At 36.8% G+C, this 15,411-nt stretch overlaps 3 protein-coding genes and 2 long non-coding RNA genes across 8 annotated transcripts in view; 4 read left to right on the top strand and 1 right to left on the bottom strand.

Annotated features, from left to right (window-relative positions):
* LOC134665301 (uncharacterized) overlaps positions 1-1,740 on the bottom strand; it is a 34,985-nt gene extending 33,245 nt beyond the window's left edge. For all 3 annotated transcript variants that reach the window (XM_063522210.1, XM_063522213.1, XM_063522214.1), the window contains exons 1-2: positions 1,570-1,740; positions 385-446 (exon numbers count right to left, since the gene is read on the bottom strand). In XM_063522210.1, the coding sequence (XP_063378280.1) occupies positions 385-446; positions 1,570-1,596 (89 nt within the window). In that variant the 5' untranslated portion in view covers positions 1,597-1,740. The remainder of the gene's footprint in view (positions 1-384; positions 447-1,569) is intronic.
* Positions 1-15,411, top strand: part of LOC134665343 (uncharacterized) — a 125,732-nt gene that overhangs the window by 8,967 nt on the left and 101,354 nt on the right. The window lies entirely within an intron of this gene.
* On the top strand, positions 426-2,789 carry LOC134665331 (uncharacterized). Its single transcript, XM_063522260.1, has 3 exons — positions 426-474; positions 1,178-1,234; positions 2,159-2,789. The coding sequence occupies exons 2-3, from the start codon at positions 1,184-1,186 to the stop codon at positions 2,663-2,665; spliced, it is 558 nt and encodes a 185-aa protein (XP_063378330.1). The 5' UTR covers positions 426-474; positions 1,178-1,183; the 3' UTR covers positions 2,666-2,789.
* The window catches only part of LOC134665342 (uncharacterized), a 34,335-nt gene continuing 23,634 nt past the window's right edge, over positions 4,711-15,411 (top strand). The window contains exons 1-2 of one of the 2 annotated variants that reach the window (XR_010098358.1): positions 4,711-4,800; positions 7,490-7,821. This is a non-coding gene — a long non-coding RNA (uncharacterized LOC134665342). Of the gene's footprint in view, positions 4,801-7,489; positions 7,828-15,411 lie in introns of those variants that run through there. The other variant, XR_010098357.1, reaches the window with a different exon arrangement.
* Positions 10,063-14,589, top strand: LOC134665336 (uncharacterized). Its single transcript, XM_063522267.1, has 2 exons — positions 10,063-10,214; positions 14,334-14,589. Exon 2 carries the CDS (start codon positions 14,338-14,340, stop codon positions 14,560-14,562), a length of 225 nt encoding a protein of 74 aa, XP_063378337.1. The 5' UTR covers positions 10,063-10,214; positions 14,334-14,337; the 3' UTR covers positions 14,563-14,589.

Raw genomic sequence — 15,411 nt, 5'->3', positions numbered from 1 at the left:
AGTTACTCAGTATAATTCCAAAATCTCCATGGCAACAGGAATGCAATTATTTTTAGCCACCACGTATAAACAAAGTTTGTTCATATTTTAATGTAGTGCAGCTGCAAATCATAATTCATTCATTATCATTAAGATCAAAATACTGTTTACATGTGAGTTAGCGAGGAAACTAGAGATAAATACATATTATATGTAAGTATGTTTATGTATGTAGGTACATATGTGTACTATGCCAGTGAACTGTGGAACTGTATAAAAAAACCAACTCCTTAAATAAATGCCAAGGTTAATTAAGTAGGTAAGCTACTACCTCCGTGGAAATTATACATTTAAAACATTATTTATCTATCATGTTATACGTTTGTGAGAACAATAAGCACTTACTCGGGAAATCGGCGTATATAAGAGCTGTTTCTTACACGAGACACTATTTCTGCATCATATATCTGAGGAAGACGAGAACTGATCTAAATTGTGAGTTATAAATAGTAATACATATATACGTACATCACCTACGTTGGAGTTTTAGGAAATTACTTAATATACACAATAAATACGTGCACTCTCGTTGCCAGGAAGGTTTTGGAATTATACTGAGTAACTTTTACTATGGCACCAACCTTGAAATTGCGAAAAAATTTTACCCTCCCATAGAAAATGGACCAGCCAAAATGTATAATAAACTAGGCAACATTTTTTTCGCGATTTCTAGTTGGTCCCATAGTAAAAGTTCTTCAATAAAGCAAAAAACCAAATGCATTCCCGTTGCCAGGTTTTGGGATTATATTGAGCAATCTGTTTCATACATTTTGGCTGGTCCATTTTCTATGGTATTTTTTTTCGCTATTTGGGGGTTGGTCCCATAGTAAAAGTTGCTTCAGTATAATCCCAAAACCTCCGTGGCAACGGGAATGCACTTATTTTTTGACCACCCTATATGTAGAGCCGTTAAAACTTTTCGCCCGTGTCATTTGTTTTTGCCTGTTCTTGTACATTCTTGCTATTACATAGTAAAAACGTTTTTGTACATACTAGCAAAAGTGTGGTACCTCCCTAAATGAAATGACAGCCCCCATTTAGAAGGAAGAATTCAGAATGTCACCCCGGTTTTTTCTCTCAGTGCAGTTCCGAATAACACTATGCGACGTTATCTAATGAGTAGTAATCTGTGTTTCAGGTCGCAATGCGGGGCTTCAGGCTGGCAGGCATTATGATGCTTCTTACAGTCATCAACGTGAGTAGCATAAGAGGTCGTCTCAGCCAAGAATGACGAAATTTTTAATCGACAGTACGCCGGTACCCGCAATGGATTCGATCCGGGATTTCGCATATCCCGATTGGATACAGATATTTGCATGCGTATTAAAAAAAACATTTGTAGGGATTTCTTTAGTAAAATTATTTGAAACTATTACCTACCTGCAATCCCAAATTATATAACGAAGTACCTAAAAAATATTATTTTGGCTAAAGACCGAAAATTCGTAAAAGTATATTGGAAGTATAACGTGAACCTGTTAAATACGTCCATATAGAAGTTTTATATGCAAATAATAATGTTGGACTTACCTTTTCTAAACTAACGCTCTTTTTCATTTCAACGTCGATGACAGATTACGAATATTAAAATCATATTGTATTCAATATTTGCTAATGGCTAATAAATAAATAGATTTGCCCACAACTCTTTGAAAATTTTTGACAGCTGAAGTTTTGAGTTTCCGCAAGAATGAATGACAGGCTCGTCAAAATAACCTGTCAAATACGTTGTCTATGATTAAACTACATTTTAAGTATTTCCTAATTTTTCAGAAATGAAAAAGTCTACGATTCTGGGAACAAATCAGATTATTTTTTTCTATCAAATATTGTGATTTGTGTTTTTTAAGTAGTCTCACTACTAAACCTACTTATACTATATTAGTTTAATGACAAAATATACTTAGAATTAAAGGTCGGGCCAAGTTACCTCTGCATATCATTTGAAACTCAAAGAAAATATATTTACTATTAGAATTATTTTATTACTGCTAAATCCGTGTGCCCGTGTGCTAACACTAATACTTAAACTTTTTCTCTCCATAATAAGTAAACCAATACTATCGGAGATTTTGAATGCTAATCTTAAACATAATCTTACATATTTTACATTTCACAGACTCTATGCTATGGAGCGATAACACGCAATGATCCGCCTAATAAGTCAGCCACCGTGCTCGGACATGGTTCAATAAAAGTGCATGATGGACCTAAAGGAAAAGATACCGTACTTGATGGTCCTAACGGATCAATAAAAGCGCTCGATAAAGGAAAACTAACCGTGCTGGGACATAAACTACGCCGTGACATTCGTGAGGCCAATGCATCAGTAATAGAACATCTTGGGGCTAATGCAGCAACAGTGAAGCCTCTTAGCTCTAATACAAAAGTACGACGTGAGGCTAATGCAACATTGCATCGCGTGCCTCTCACGAGAGGAAGATCTCTACGTGAGGCAAACACAGAAAAAGGACCCAATGCTGTGAAAGCATCAGATGTCACTACTGTGAAGCCAGCTACGACTACACCAGCCCGTCTAGGGAACATGATAACTGTCCCCGCCAACTGTCCTGATGGACAGAAATACGTGAACGGAGCGTGCCGGGAGGTTTGGCAATCTAGATAGCATCCTTTATTAGCGACGAATCTCAACTTCACTATACGATTATGTTTAATTTACGGTATTAGCAGGCAATGAGGATATGTGAATTCTGTAACAACTATTTGCTTAGTCATTCGTTTAGTGTTATCGTATCTACTTTTGACAAATAAATTTAATAAACTACAGTATTGATCGAGTCGTATTTTGTACTTACAACCGTACAGTTATATATTTATTTAATAATTTGTCCCTTTTCTCAGCAAAATAATAAAAGCGTGTGTTCAAGCCGCATTTTCTCCAAATAGAGCAAAAAAATGCTCTACGAAATTTTTTTAAAAGTATTCTAGATCCATACTTACAACAATGGAAGATGTGAGTTTTATTAAGGGCCAGTTGCATCAAACACACTAATCTAAGAAATTTTACATACAGTCAAACATATTTAGTGAAATTTCAGCGGTGACAGAAGGTTTGGTGCAACCGACCCGACCTTACACTTCAGTAAAGTTTAGTTTTTTTGTATTTTAATAATATATCTTTTTACGAAGATTCAAATTCCTAGCTTAAAATAAAACTATAAACCCATACAAACTTTCATCCCCTTTTTAACCCCCTTAGGGGATGAATTTTGAAAAATCCTTTCTTAGTGGACCCCTAGACCTTATAAGGAATCTAGTTGCCAAATTTGGACTTTCTAGTCCCAGCGGTTTGGGCTGTGCGTTGATTTAAGTCAGTCAGTCAGTCAGTCAGTCAGTCAGGTCTTTCACATTTATTACCACCGTACCACCGTAAATTGAATGTTCCCCTGCCTATGTACGAATGTAATCCTCAGTATGGTACATTCGAGAGCTTCTACTGAAATTCAATTCAGTAATTTATTTTTAAAGTTAATGGTTTTTAACTTTTTGGCAAGCAAGAAGAGTATGTGTGAAATGTTATATATTCATTTGCTTGAAAGATCCATCTTTAATAATCAATTTTTTTTTAAATCAATGTCTATAAATTGTACGAATAGTGCCCATCTTCCTCTACAATCTTCAAACTTTGTAATCATATTTCTCGCTGGCAAATGTGGAACGTGGACGTTAAATCAACAAAAAATTGGATATAATGTAAATAAACAATCAATTTACCACGCTATAGTGTGATAAATGTAGCCATCATAGCCGATTTATATAAGTGTGACAACATTAGGGTATAAATAATACGCAGAGAACAAGAAGAATTCAATCGTTTCTTGCAGGAGAAAAGAAATTATTGTAAGTACATACCTGTATAATAATATTAATATTTTTGTCCCTTAGCAAAATTAACAAAATCGTGAGTTCAAGCCTCATCTTTGCCTGAACGAGCAAAAAAAAGCACTAAGATAAAAAATACAAAAAGAGGCTGTAAATTTATGAATCTCCAAGATACACTGCCAAGTTAGGGTTAATTAATGTAAGACTTGTTGTAAATTTTCTGTAAAATTTTTGGATGAGGGACCGTGCGCGTTGGATGCTCTGCCATCTTATGGCCTAAATCATCATCATCATCAGCCCGTTTTAGTCCACTGCTGGACATAGGCCTCTCCCAAGGTACGCCACGTATATGGCCTAAATAAGAAACATAAACTTGACATTGAGATTTCATGTTAAAGCGCAAAGTTGCGCGTTGTAGATTCCGCCATCTTGTGGCGTAAATTAGAAACAACCTTGACTTGATTTACATTTCGCGCTAGCAAAGATATATTGATTGAGTAAGATGGGTAAAATCTAAGACAATTTCGTGCTTCGAATTTGACAGGTAAACGAGATGGCGCTGTACAGCTCCATACATTTTGCGGTAACTCTGATTGTCAAAAGTTGACGTTTGACAATTAAGTGACCGCAAAATATATGGCGGAGTACAGCGCCATCTGTTTTGGTTGTCAAACCAAGGGGCACGTTTTTTTCTTAGACTTTACCTCTCTATTACAATATATTATTTTTGGCGCTAGTAAACAGGAGGCTCCTGTGCTGCCCCCTACAATCCATGCACGCTCCCTATAGTTTCAAATAGAATCATTCCCAGGTTTCCTGAATAGACAATACTCGTAACGTGTCGTGATTTTTGTGTTGCAGTCTACAATGCATTGCTTCAAACTGTTAAGCATTATGATGCTACTAGCTATCACCATTGTAAGTATCTTATTAATATTGTTCTTTATCTGATATCTAATTATTATATTAAAATATAATAGGTAAGTACTATCGCTTGCTGGTTGCGGGTATTCGATCGCAATTAAGCTTCAAAGTCAAACACCTTTCCTGAAAAGGTCTCTTCTAAGCCGGTAGGTAAATGAAGTTGTTCTTATAGTGCGTTCCCTTTAAGGTAAACGTACGAGTGCTCGACATGCTAATGCCCAATATGTGATACCTTGCTGTCACCTCTATTGGCAATGCTTAAGTTTCAAGATGACATGTACTGGGACCGCGTCGAGCACCAGTACGTTCACCTTGCGTCAAAGTTCAAAATTATTTATTTGGTATCTAGGTTTATACAATAATATGTGGTGGATACCTCCTGTTAAGTATAGCAATACTTGTGTTAGGAGGTACCGCTCCTTCCAAACGGAGTGTTTCAGATTTAATATCAGATACATATTATTTTAATTGGTACATAGTTGTTATTTTTATTATTTACGTCAAGTGGAGCATCACACCGCCACCGCATCAACAAACCGCAATCAATATGACAATCGCCTAGTATTGCATTTTCAGAAAAAGAAAAGTGTTGGTGTATATACTAAAATGTATAAATATGGATGTATTCATATCTTCTCCGTCTTCCCTGTAGACATCGCAAAGTTAAGAGAATCTAAATTTTCTTTTGTCCCTGGTCTCTTTACAGTAGTGTTTGTCAACGGCTGTATAGTAACAGCACCCGTCATGGGACATTTAAGAGGAAATTTGGAGTATTTATGATATTTCCCTTATACATGTAAATGGTCTACCGCTTAGCGTGTTAAAATATGAAAGTCCTATCCGTCTTTCATGTTTTAGGCGTGTTGTATCAAAGATACTGCAATTAGTTTCCACATATTTAACAAATTAAAACTATGCTTTTTTTCTCCAGTCATGGACACCAAAGCTCCAGTAATGGGCCCCCGGTAATGGACGTGGATCCAGTAATGGGCCCCCTATAATGGACATTGCTCTATCAGTATAAAATGTTGAAATGGGGAATAAGTTACGGCAAAAAAATCAAGTTTTGGTATAAGCTTTTATCGCTGAATGTATTTTTCTTTCCACAGCCAATTATTATTGTATTAGATCCATCGAGACAATTCTAAAATACCCAAACACAATTAGTTAGGATTTATTGCGATAAAGTTCCCATGGCCACCTCCTATCTCCATCATCAGACCAGATCCATGTTATCATAATATTGCATTGTCATCCGATTTGCATACTTAATTACGTACTTACACAAAATTTCAACTGAATCGGAAATCGAAAAGTGGCTCAAATTCAGCTACCAAGATTGGACCCACACTAACTAACAGGGCACGTTAAATAAAAGTTTGGATAAACGATATTAATTTATCCGAAGTCCGAGAATACCTCCTGATTGACATATTTCGTAACTACATTTTACTTTTGTATTGTTTAAACATGAAATTATGGCATGGCAAGCATCATTCTGTCAATTGTCCCATCATAGGAGACACGCAGTTTTACAGCTCCTATAATGGGATTAAGCCAAATACCACTATTTTTTTTACATCTGTGGAGTCACAACATAGTGTGTAAGTATTTAATGTTGTTCCTTTATTTGATACCTAAATATATTCTAGCAAATCCGCTTTGTCAGTAGAAAAAGGCGCGAAATTAAAATTTTCTAAAGGAATTGCGCCTAGATTTTTTAAATTTGCCGCTTTTTCTTACTGACAAAATGTGTGTGTCACTTCTTGTAGGCTGCAGGCATTCGATCGTAATCGCTGATCGTAATTATTTTAGTAGGTACACCTTTGCACTTATTTTTTAATGAAAATGCTATTAATGTTAGGTGTTAGGTGGTTATCACAATCACATTGATTAGGAAACCGTCAATGGATGCGATGACGGTGTGATGCATGGAATAACTTATGGTTTCATTAACTTGATATAAATTATAAGGTATACCCACATCAAAGAGTAGGTAATACTAAGTGTACAGTATGTAACTGAACGAAAGCAATTACTCAAACCCTTAAATGAAACACGACACCCACCAACAGAGCGGCAGCTGACGTCCACGAGGGCTCATGTCCTTTGATGGAAATCCGTTCCTGGCAGTGTCATTATAAACGTCCTTATTTAGATCAAACAATTATACACTTGTCATTGTACCATGTACAACCTAGAGTTACCTTGGTCCATCATTTTGTGTCTTTATACCTAAAGCCTCCTCCACACTCGTGCGCGAATCGCGGCGCGAAGCCGCGAACGCGAGTGTTGCGTCGATTTTCGCAGACAGCGAAATCGACTCCACACTCGCGTTCGCGGCTTCGCCCGCGATTCACGCGCATAGTCTGGAGGGGGCTTAATGCAAGTGTATAAAACGCCTAATTAAATATGTTTACCCAATTTCCCGGTAGATGTCACTTTCTATTTCTACAACTAGTGAACGGTGGTTTATCGTGGATTTAATAAGACATTAGAACAAAATTTGTATCGTGAGATGATTTGTGTGAGCTAAATTAAACATACTTACCGTTTATAAAAACAAGGTGTTTGATTGAAGCTGCTTTCCCTTCGAAACCAGAGTCCAAGAGTGTACATTTAATTAAATTGTCTGAAATTACTACCATAATATTATTGTAAAGTTTCTGATCAAATTTAACAGGACTTGTGCGTTGGTGCCATCAATTCGAACTCCGGACCCCAATCTGCGGAACATGATAACGGTGCCTGACAACTGTCCTGAAGGACAAGAGTACATAAACGGCCATTGTCGCGACGTGTGGTAACAAGAGGGTAACAAATCAAGCTTGAGTGTAAAGGACCTTATTCTACATCATTTCATTTAATTCGGTACCAAAATGATTTATCTGCGCGAGTTGAGCTACAAGCGCGACGTTGTTAGGTATTTGTATTGGAATTACCTAAGTTATCGTTTTTTAAAGGTCCTTGTACAATATCAGGCGAAACTTGAACCATGATTCAATAAATTTATTTGTGTGTGTATCCATCTGTGTATTTTTTACAATGTATTTAATGCTATATTATATGTATAGGTACCATAAAATCAGGTACCTAACTTTAGTCCACACCTTACAACTATGGTCCAATTCATGTTCCGGAAAAATATGTAAATATGTAGGTATTTATCAAATTATGTTGAGTATATAATACTTAAAGAAAGAGCACTTATTTACTAAGTATCTATATAATAAATAAAAAAGGCAATCACTAGGCAACAAACAACAAACTCCGATTTATTTTCGATTTTATTATGATCTACCCACACACAATACACCAACGTCCTCGCTTGGCTAACGGATCAGAGCGGCTACCGCAAAAACCGAAATTCGCAAATTGCGGGGATCTTTCTCTTTTACTCCAATGAAGGAGTAATTAGAGTGACAGAGAAAAAACCCCGCAATTTGCGAACTTCGATTATCGCGGTTATAGCCCAGAACTGAACCCCTGTAGGTAATTTCATTCGATAGCATGACGAGTGTTCGCGTTTGCGTTACCTATGTCTATTTTTGTATAGGATTTTGAACAGCGCACCAAGCGGGATGTTTTGGAAACTTAAAATCCCATACAAAATGACACTTAACGTCACGCTAGGCTAGGTACCGAATTAAATTTACCGAATGAACCAACGTCATAGGGTTTCTCTGTTGCGGACTTACGATCTCTATCTCGAGCCGTACCCTTGAACGCCTACAAATAATTCACGTGTTGACTCAGCTCAGACACTGCGTAGATTGGTTATCGTGATTCCTATAACCTATCGATAAGTTCTCAGTATATTTACACAGTAAGGTACACACACATCATGTACTGGCTGTGTGTGCTTATTAGTTGCGCGCGTAGGCGTGAGTCGTGTACTCATGGCTTCCAGTGTTCCAGTGCAACTTGAACTCCTAGTTGTAGGAAAGACCGAGATGAGTTGTGACAGAGGAGAGAGAGTTGTGACATTGTCGATTTTTCGGAATCTAATAACTGGACAGGTGGAATACCACCCTTAAGCCGACCACTGACTAACAGGCCGCCGGACGGTAACGGCCTGTCAGTTAGAACAAAATTTTGACAGTTCCGAACAACTGACCGGCCGATATCGTCCGGTGGACTGTTAGTTAGTGGTCGGCTTTATACATAACTATGCCTATCGCAGAACGATTTTATATTGGTTTTTCTGACGCTTGGATTGTCCTGTATTGAGTAGGCTATTGGAATAAGATTTATAGCACGCCCTTATCTGTATGATGCGACGGCAGACTGCATAGATAAGTATATTACCTGTGTGATTAATCATAATAAACAGAGTTATGGGTAGGACTGTTGCTTATCGATTTACTTATATTGAATGATGATAATATTTTGCACTTCTTAGAAAAGAATTGCTAATAAAATATTCCGAAAACAAGTACTAAATTTAAACTAAGGACCCGATTCGGATTTTGAAATAGACATCTATTAGATATCTTTTAGACATCATCAAGATACGATAACGATATGTTTAAGATCTAACCTGTCAAATTTGACATTTGCGCGATTCTGGAGATACTTTTGAACACAGGATATGACTTAGAGATCTAATTCACATCTAATAGATATCTTACTCTCAAAAGACATTGGTTGCCCGAATTGCGCTGCAAAAGAGAACTAGTTGATATCTAAACTATAACGTATCTAGAATGGATCTAGTACGTGTCGTCTCTTGTGAATATCTTGAAGTTCGAATACGGCAGTAACAGTAAGTAAGTTGTAGGGAAACCAATTCTTCAGCAAGTACAGTCAGCGGTAGAAGTAGCTAGGCGGACGAGTTCGACGAGTAACTTCTGTTACTGACTGTACCTATTATGTTGTGTACCTAGAATATTGGCCGTTCTAAATTCTCTAATGATTTCAGTCTAACAAAATCTACAGTAAATCAGACGATATGGCAGAGATACATTGTATTTATACAATAACTTAGTCTAGGCTGACAGTTTGTTTACGCATCTGTACTTGATACAAAGTACTTGCTGTTTTGATAATGTCCATCTAAACTATCTAAAATTCCGATGTGTCGGAAGCCGGTGTTGCTCGAAGATCTAAAACAAGAACTCTGCACTATTTCAAAGACTATAATTATTAACTACCTATAATAGATACCTACACGTACTTATATGACATACTTACCTATTTCAGCTATTTATTTATTTGTATGTCTCTAAATAGCGCGGGATATTTTGTGTGACTCACTTCAGGTTGTTTCACACATCCGGCCGATAAGTCTCTAAACAGCCGATAAGTATTTAACTGGGGGGCGAACCGACCGGACACCATTCATCCCAGCAAGACGCGACAGGCAGTTGTGTTGAGCAAGATTTTACTGCAATTTACTTCAACTTAATGTAAGTAATAAAATAATTATACTGTTAAGTGACAACCAAAACTCATTAAAACAAGAATTAAACCAAAATCAACCCTGTTTTGAGACTACCGTATACCTACAGTACAATTGCTCTGAAGAACTTGTGGTAGTAAATTGTTTTGGTTGTCGTCTAACGAGATAACTTCTTAAATTTATGCTTATAGTTAGGCATTTATTTTTCATTTGATTTCCTACTTTTACTTCCGGTTTATATATTTATATTTATTATTAAATGGTTGACTGATTAATAGTGCCTTAAAGGCAGGCCTACCTTTCATTGTGTGAATAAATAAGTCGAGTGCCAAAAAACTATTTTCACGAAAATAGGTACCTACTTCTTCCTCAGGCTAAGAAAGATGGGTCACTTTGTATAAAATTTCCAGATAAGTGCTCTTGACTTGTTTATAATTCTGACCAACGAATCATTCAAATAAACAATGAAATGTATTTATGTTCTTGTCATGTTAATTGGTTTAGGTACATCAATTACCTACTTGTTATCAATTTTCATACTTACCAAACTATATTGACGTTAACTAATTATTGTTACTCTAATATAGGTACCTACTTTAATTTTAATTCCGTATTTGCCTCATTTCTAAGTATCACCCTAATTAGAATTATTTTTGTTTACCTAAATATAATTTACCTTGAGGACACTTATCTTAAATGTAAGTATCTACCTACTCTGATCGAAGCAATGAATTCTGGATATTCGAACCGGTTTGAATGTTATTGGGATATGGTTCCCGACTTTCAAATCCCATTTCATAACCGAAAAGTCACAGAATATGATGCGACATTTGTATTCAACGAATGCCTTCGCATTGAAGGGAAAATTCATGTAGGTACTTAATGTAAACAATGCCATGGAAATCTCCTACTTCAACTTAAGGAAATACCAATCGACATGATATTGATACCTTGACATGACATCATTCTATCTAAATATATCTACTGCAAGCGAATAACCGTAACAATGTTTTGTGACCTTCGTTTGTCGTGACATAAGAGTTTTTTGCTGCATCATTCTAATTTGGCATTGGCCAACCTTCAACCCACAGTCTACCTATTTGCTATAGATCGAACATTTCTTTCGCGATCTTTCTCGTTGAGTCACGTAAGGATAGATAACAGAGCGGCTACCGCGAAAACCGAAATTCGCAAATTGCGGGGATCTTTCTCTTTTACTCCAATGAAGGCGTAATTAGAGTGACAGAGAAAAATCCCCGCAATTTGCGAACTTCGATTTACGCGGTTATAGCCCAGACAATGTTTTTCCGTATTTTTAATCGATTATTCTCCAAACTCTGAAGTATAACAATGCTTTTACAATTTAAGATTGCGGGTGTCTATTCGACTCGTCGGTCATAATGACACGTGGCGACAATTTCTACCTTTGTCTTCAAGTAAAGCGAATTAAGGTGGTTCGCCTAGGTTACTCAAAACTTAACTCTCGCTAGATGGCACCACTTTTGCAAAATTTCAGGTTTTATTTTTTTGTGAAATAGTCATGGTATTTGTGTACTTAAAAGTATGTTTCGCGCACTCTTTAAATAAATATTGAACTATTAAAATAAACATTGAATACTTCATTGTGCAAAAACCACCTTTTTAATTCGACGGAGTGTTGCTGTCACGCTTTTTCCTACTATTACTCACACATGCAAACAGTGTTTCCGTGATCCTTGTAGTAGACAATTTCACACAACGTAAGTATGTTGCAATAGCGTAACGGTATGTTCGTGGAAATACGTGCAAGAGGATTGGGGTTCAAGACTGGTGCGAGTAGGTAATTTCTTTTTGTTTCTCCTTTGTGTTATCTTACCTTTAAACGAGCAATTATTAGATATATAATTATTTATTTATATATTTGGATGGTATCAGAAACGGCTCTAACGATTTCGATGAAATTTGCTATAAGGGGTTTGATCTCTTAGCTAGGTCTATGAGAAAACGCGCATTTTTGAGTTTTTATGTTTTGTAAGCTTTGGTCGGTCTCCCAGATATTCAATCTCCGCTTGGCAACTAATCCCAGAATTGGCATGCGCACTAGTTTTTACGAAATCGACTGCCCTGACCTTCCAACCCAGAGAGTAAACTTATTTGGATTAGTCCGGTTTCCTCACATTGTTTTCTTTCACCGAAAAATAGGTATCGGTGTATAAATAGGTAGGTATCAAATGCTATTTCGTACAAAAGTTCGAAAAATCATTGGTACAAGCCGGGGTTAGAACCCGCGACCTCCGAATTGCTTTCCGCTAGGCCAGCAGCGCTTCCCCCACATACTCAGTGTTATCAGGTTTTTTAAAAATCAAAAACCGGGCAAGTGCGAGTCGGACTCGCGCACGAAGGGTTCCGTACCATAATGCAAAAAAAAACAACAAAAAAAAGCAAAAAGAAAACGGTCACCCATCCAAGTACTGACCCCTCCCGACGTTGCTTAACTTTGGTCAAAAATCACGTTTGTTGTATGGGAGCCCCATTTAGATATTTATTTTATTCTGTTTTTAGTATTTGTTGTTATAGCGGCAACAGAAATACATCATCTGTGAAAATTTCAACTGTCTAAGCACGGTTCGTGAGATACAGCCTGGTGACAGACGGACGGACGGACGGACGGACGGACAGCGAAGTCTTAGTAATAGGGTCCCGTTTTACACTTTGGGTACGGAACCCTAAAAACGATTACTTATGAAAGCAGAAGAATATAAATGATCGTATTAGATTTATAATTGTTACATATTTGCCGTAACTTATTTTTAAAATGTGTTTTTCAATTAAAAGACACGTCAAGATTGTTTACCTTATTTCTAATGCTAAAAAAAACAAACTATAGTAATAATTGTGTTTTTCATTCATAGACAAAATCCATTATTTTTAACCACAGGAAATTTTATACACTTCTTTTTAGGGTTCCGTACCCAAAGGGTAAAACGGGACCCTATTACTAAGACTTCGCTGTCCGTCCGTCCGTCCGTCCGTCTGTCACCAGGCTGTATCTCACGAACCGTAATAGCTAGACAATTGAAATTTTCACAGATGATGTATTTCTGTTGCCGCTATAACAATTAACAAATACTAAAAACAGAATAAAATAAAGATTTGAATGGGGCATACAACAAACGTGATTTTTGACCAAAGTTAAGCAACGTCGGGAGTGGTCAGTACTTGGATGGGTGACCGTTTTTTTTTGCTTTTTTTTGTTTTTTTTTGCATTATGGCACGGAACCCTTCGTGCGCGAGTCCGACTCGCACTTGCCCGGTTTTTATTGCAGTGAGGAAGTCCTGATTGTAAAAATCAGAGAGATTAGGAAGAGTATAATTTCTAATTATCTTTGTAAAAATAAAAGAATACGTGTAGCCCATACTTAATAATCTATTTATGATAATAAGAAAAATTAAATAAAAATAAAAAAACAATACCAAATTTAGGTGTAACAAAAATACAAAAAGTTATGTTCCAGCATACAATGACTGGGGATCGAACCGGGAATCTTCCGTTTGCAAGCAAAAAAGCGACTGTTTGCATAACACGCCATGATAGTTCTTAGCTAAGCTGACGAACTTCTCGCTTAGGTCAATTAACTACCTGTCAAATATCAGTGTCAACAAAATTGCACTAAACATGACGGCACTCCAAATTCGAGCCGTGGTCAGCCCGGCAACGTCGGAAATGGTATGGCAACGTCGCAAATGTATCTGTACACGACATTTGTGACACATACATACGTAAAATTGATGAAAAGTTAACTATGATTTTTGCATGATTTCTGTATGAAACATTGTTTTCCTGTTAATTTCGCGCAAACGAATATTCGAAAGAAGATAAATGCGGAAATATTTGTGTACTAATAGTGTGTAGTTACTTAATGAGCTTTGATTGAATTTTGTATGAAAAGCGAACCACCTTAAGTATCCATTATTCTGACAAGTCGAATAGGCCCCTGTAATAATTTGTAGAAGCATTATTACCTATATTTCAGGGTTCTTTAAATAATCAATTAAAAATACCAGGGGTACTGAACAGTATTTTTAGGTATATACCTACTCAAATTTACTTACCGATTTTCTTGATCGTGTAATATTTCCGTTTCAGAACAATGGCTGCTAACGACCGTGTCGTATTCCCCGACGAAGTAGAGGACGTGAAAGCGAAGGCGGCAGAGGTGGCTGCCAAGTCTGGTGCGGGAGACAGCAACTCCGTTGAGGAGGCTCCTCAGGAGACCACGCCCACCATCGCCATGAGGAACATGATCCAAGTTCCTGACAACTGCCCGGAGGGTTACAAGATGGATGCGAACGGAGTCTGCCGAGAAGTTTGGTAACTTCGTTAGGTCGCGCAATTTCATACAAACAACTTTACTGTACTGTTACCATCAGTTTGTCACTGACATAAACGCCGTCGAGAACGTAATTTACTTTCTATAGGTACATCTCGCTCGCACTCGCATATTAGTGCAAACGGGATGTATAGAAAGTAAATTACATTCTCGACGGCGTTTATGTCAGTGACAAACTGTTGGTAACCGTACTGATAGTCTGATAGATACGTGGGATTGTCGGAACTGGTATTGTTATCGGGGAAGATGAAGTGCATGGATTATTATTTATTAGTATGCCTGTATACAATATCTACGTGTATAAGTAATACATTTTACTTGCGTTTGGTATCAATACTTATCAGCAATTTTACAGCTAGGTTAGGTCTCTAGTCTAATCTCTATAGTTTTGGAATACTATTTATGTTTAGCTATTGAAGATTAGACAATCTTTATTACAGTATTATACATAGGTTTTAAGTGGTATATCTAGTATAAATTACCTGTCGCGTGTGCGTTCCTATTACTACGAAATACATTTTTATACTAAAATAATTTGTTTTATTTTACCTACTTGGTGTTTTCTAATTAATTTAGCTTGTGAACTCCATACTTACTCGTTTTACCAAACCATACTTTTTTACTTAGTAAGGTTTACTCGGGTAATTCCGAATGTCGAAAACTGTCGGATAATTCCGAAATGAGACTTTTATTATGATGGAATTAAGGGTGATTTTCATCTGAATTTCGGAGTTATCCGACATTCGGTATTACCTGAATACACCTTACGTAGTGTACCGTTAGATAGGTATGTTTGAAATACCGTTTCTTTCGTTTCTAGTTTTTTTTTGCTAC

This window comes from Cydia fagiglandana, chromosome 6 (genome assembly GCF_963556715.1).
Source record: "Cydia fagiglandana chromosome 6, ilCydFagi1.1, whole genome shotgun sequence".
Lineage (NCBI taxonomy): Eukaryota > Metazoa > Arthropoda > Insecta > Lepidoptera > Tortricidae > Cydia > Cydia fagiglandana.
Note: the sequence above shows the minus strand (reverse complement) of the source record. Positions and strands in the feature narration are given on the sequence as shown.

Excerpts from the sequence above, each read along its gene's own strand:
- LOC134665331 (XM_063522260.1), top strand. The coding sequence starts at position 1,184 with ATGCGGGGCTTCAGGCTGGCAGGCATTATGATGCTTCTTACAGTCATC. Across the intron at positions 1,235-2,158 it reads TGCTTCTTACAGTCATCAAC|ACTCTATGCTATGGAGCGAT; the intron begins GTGAGTAGCATA and ends TACATTTCACAG.
- LOC134665336 (XM_063522267.1), top strand. The coding sequence starts at position 14,338 with ATGGCTGCTAACGACCGTGTCGTATTCCCCGACGAAGTAGAGGACGTG.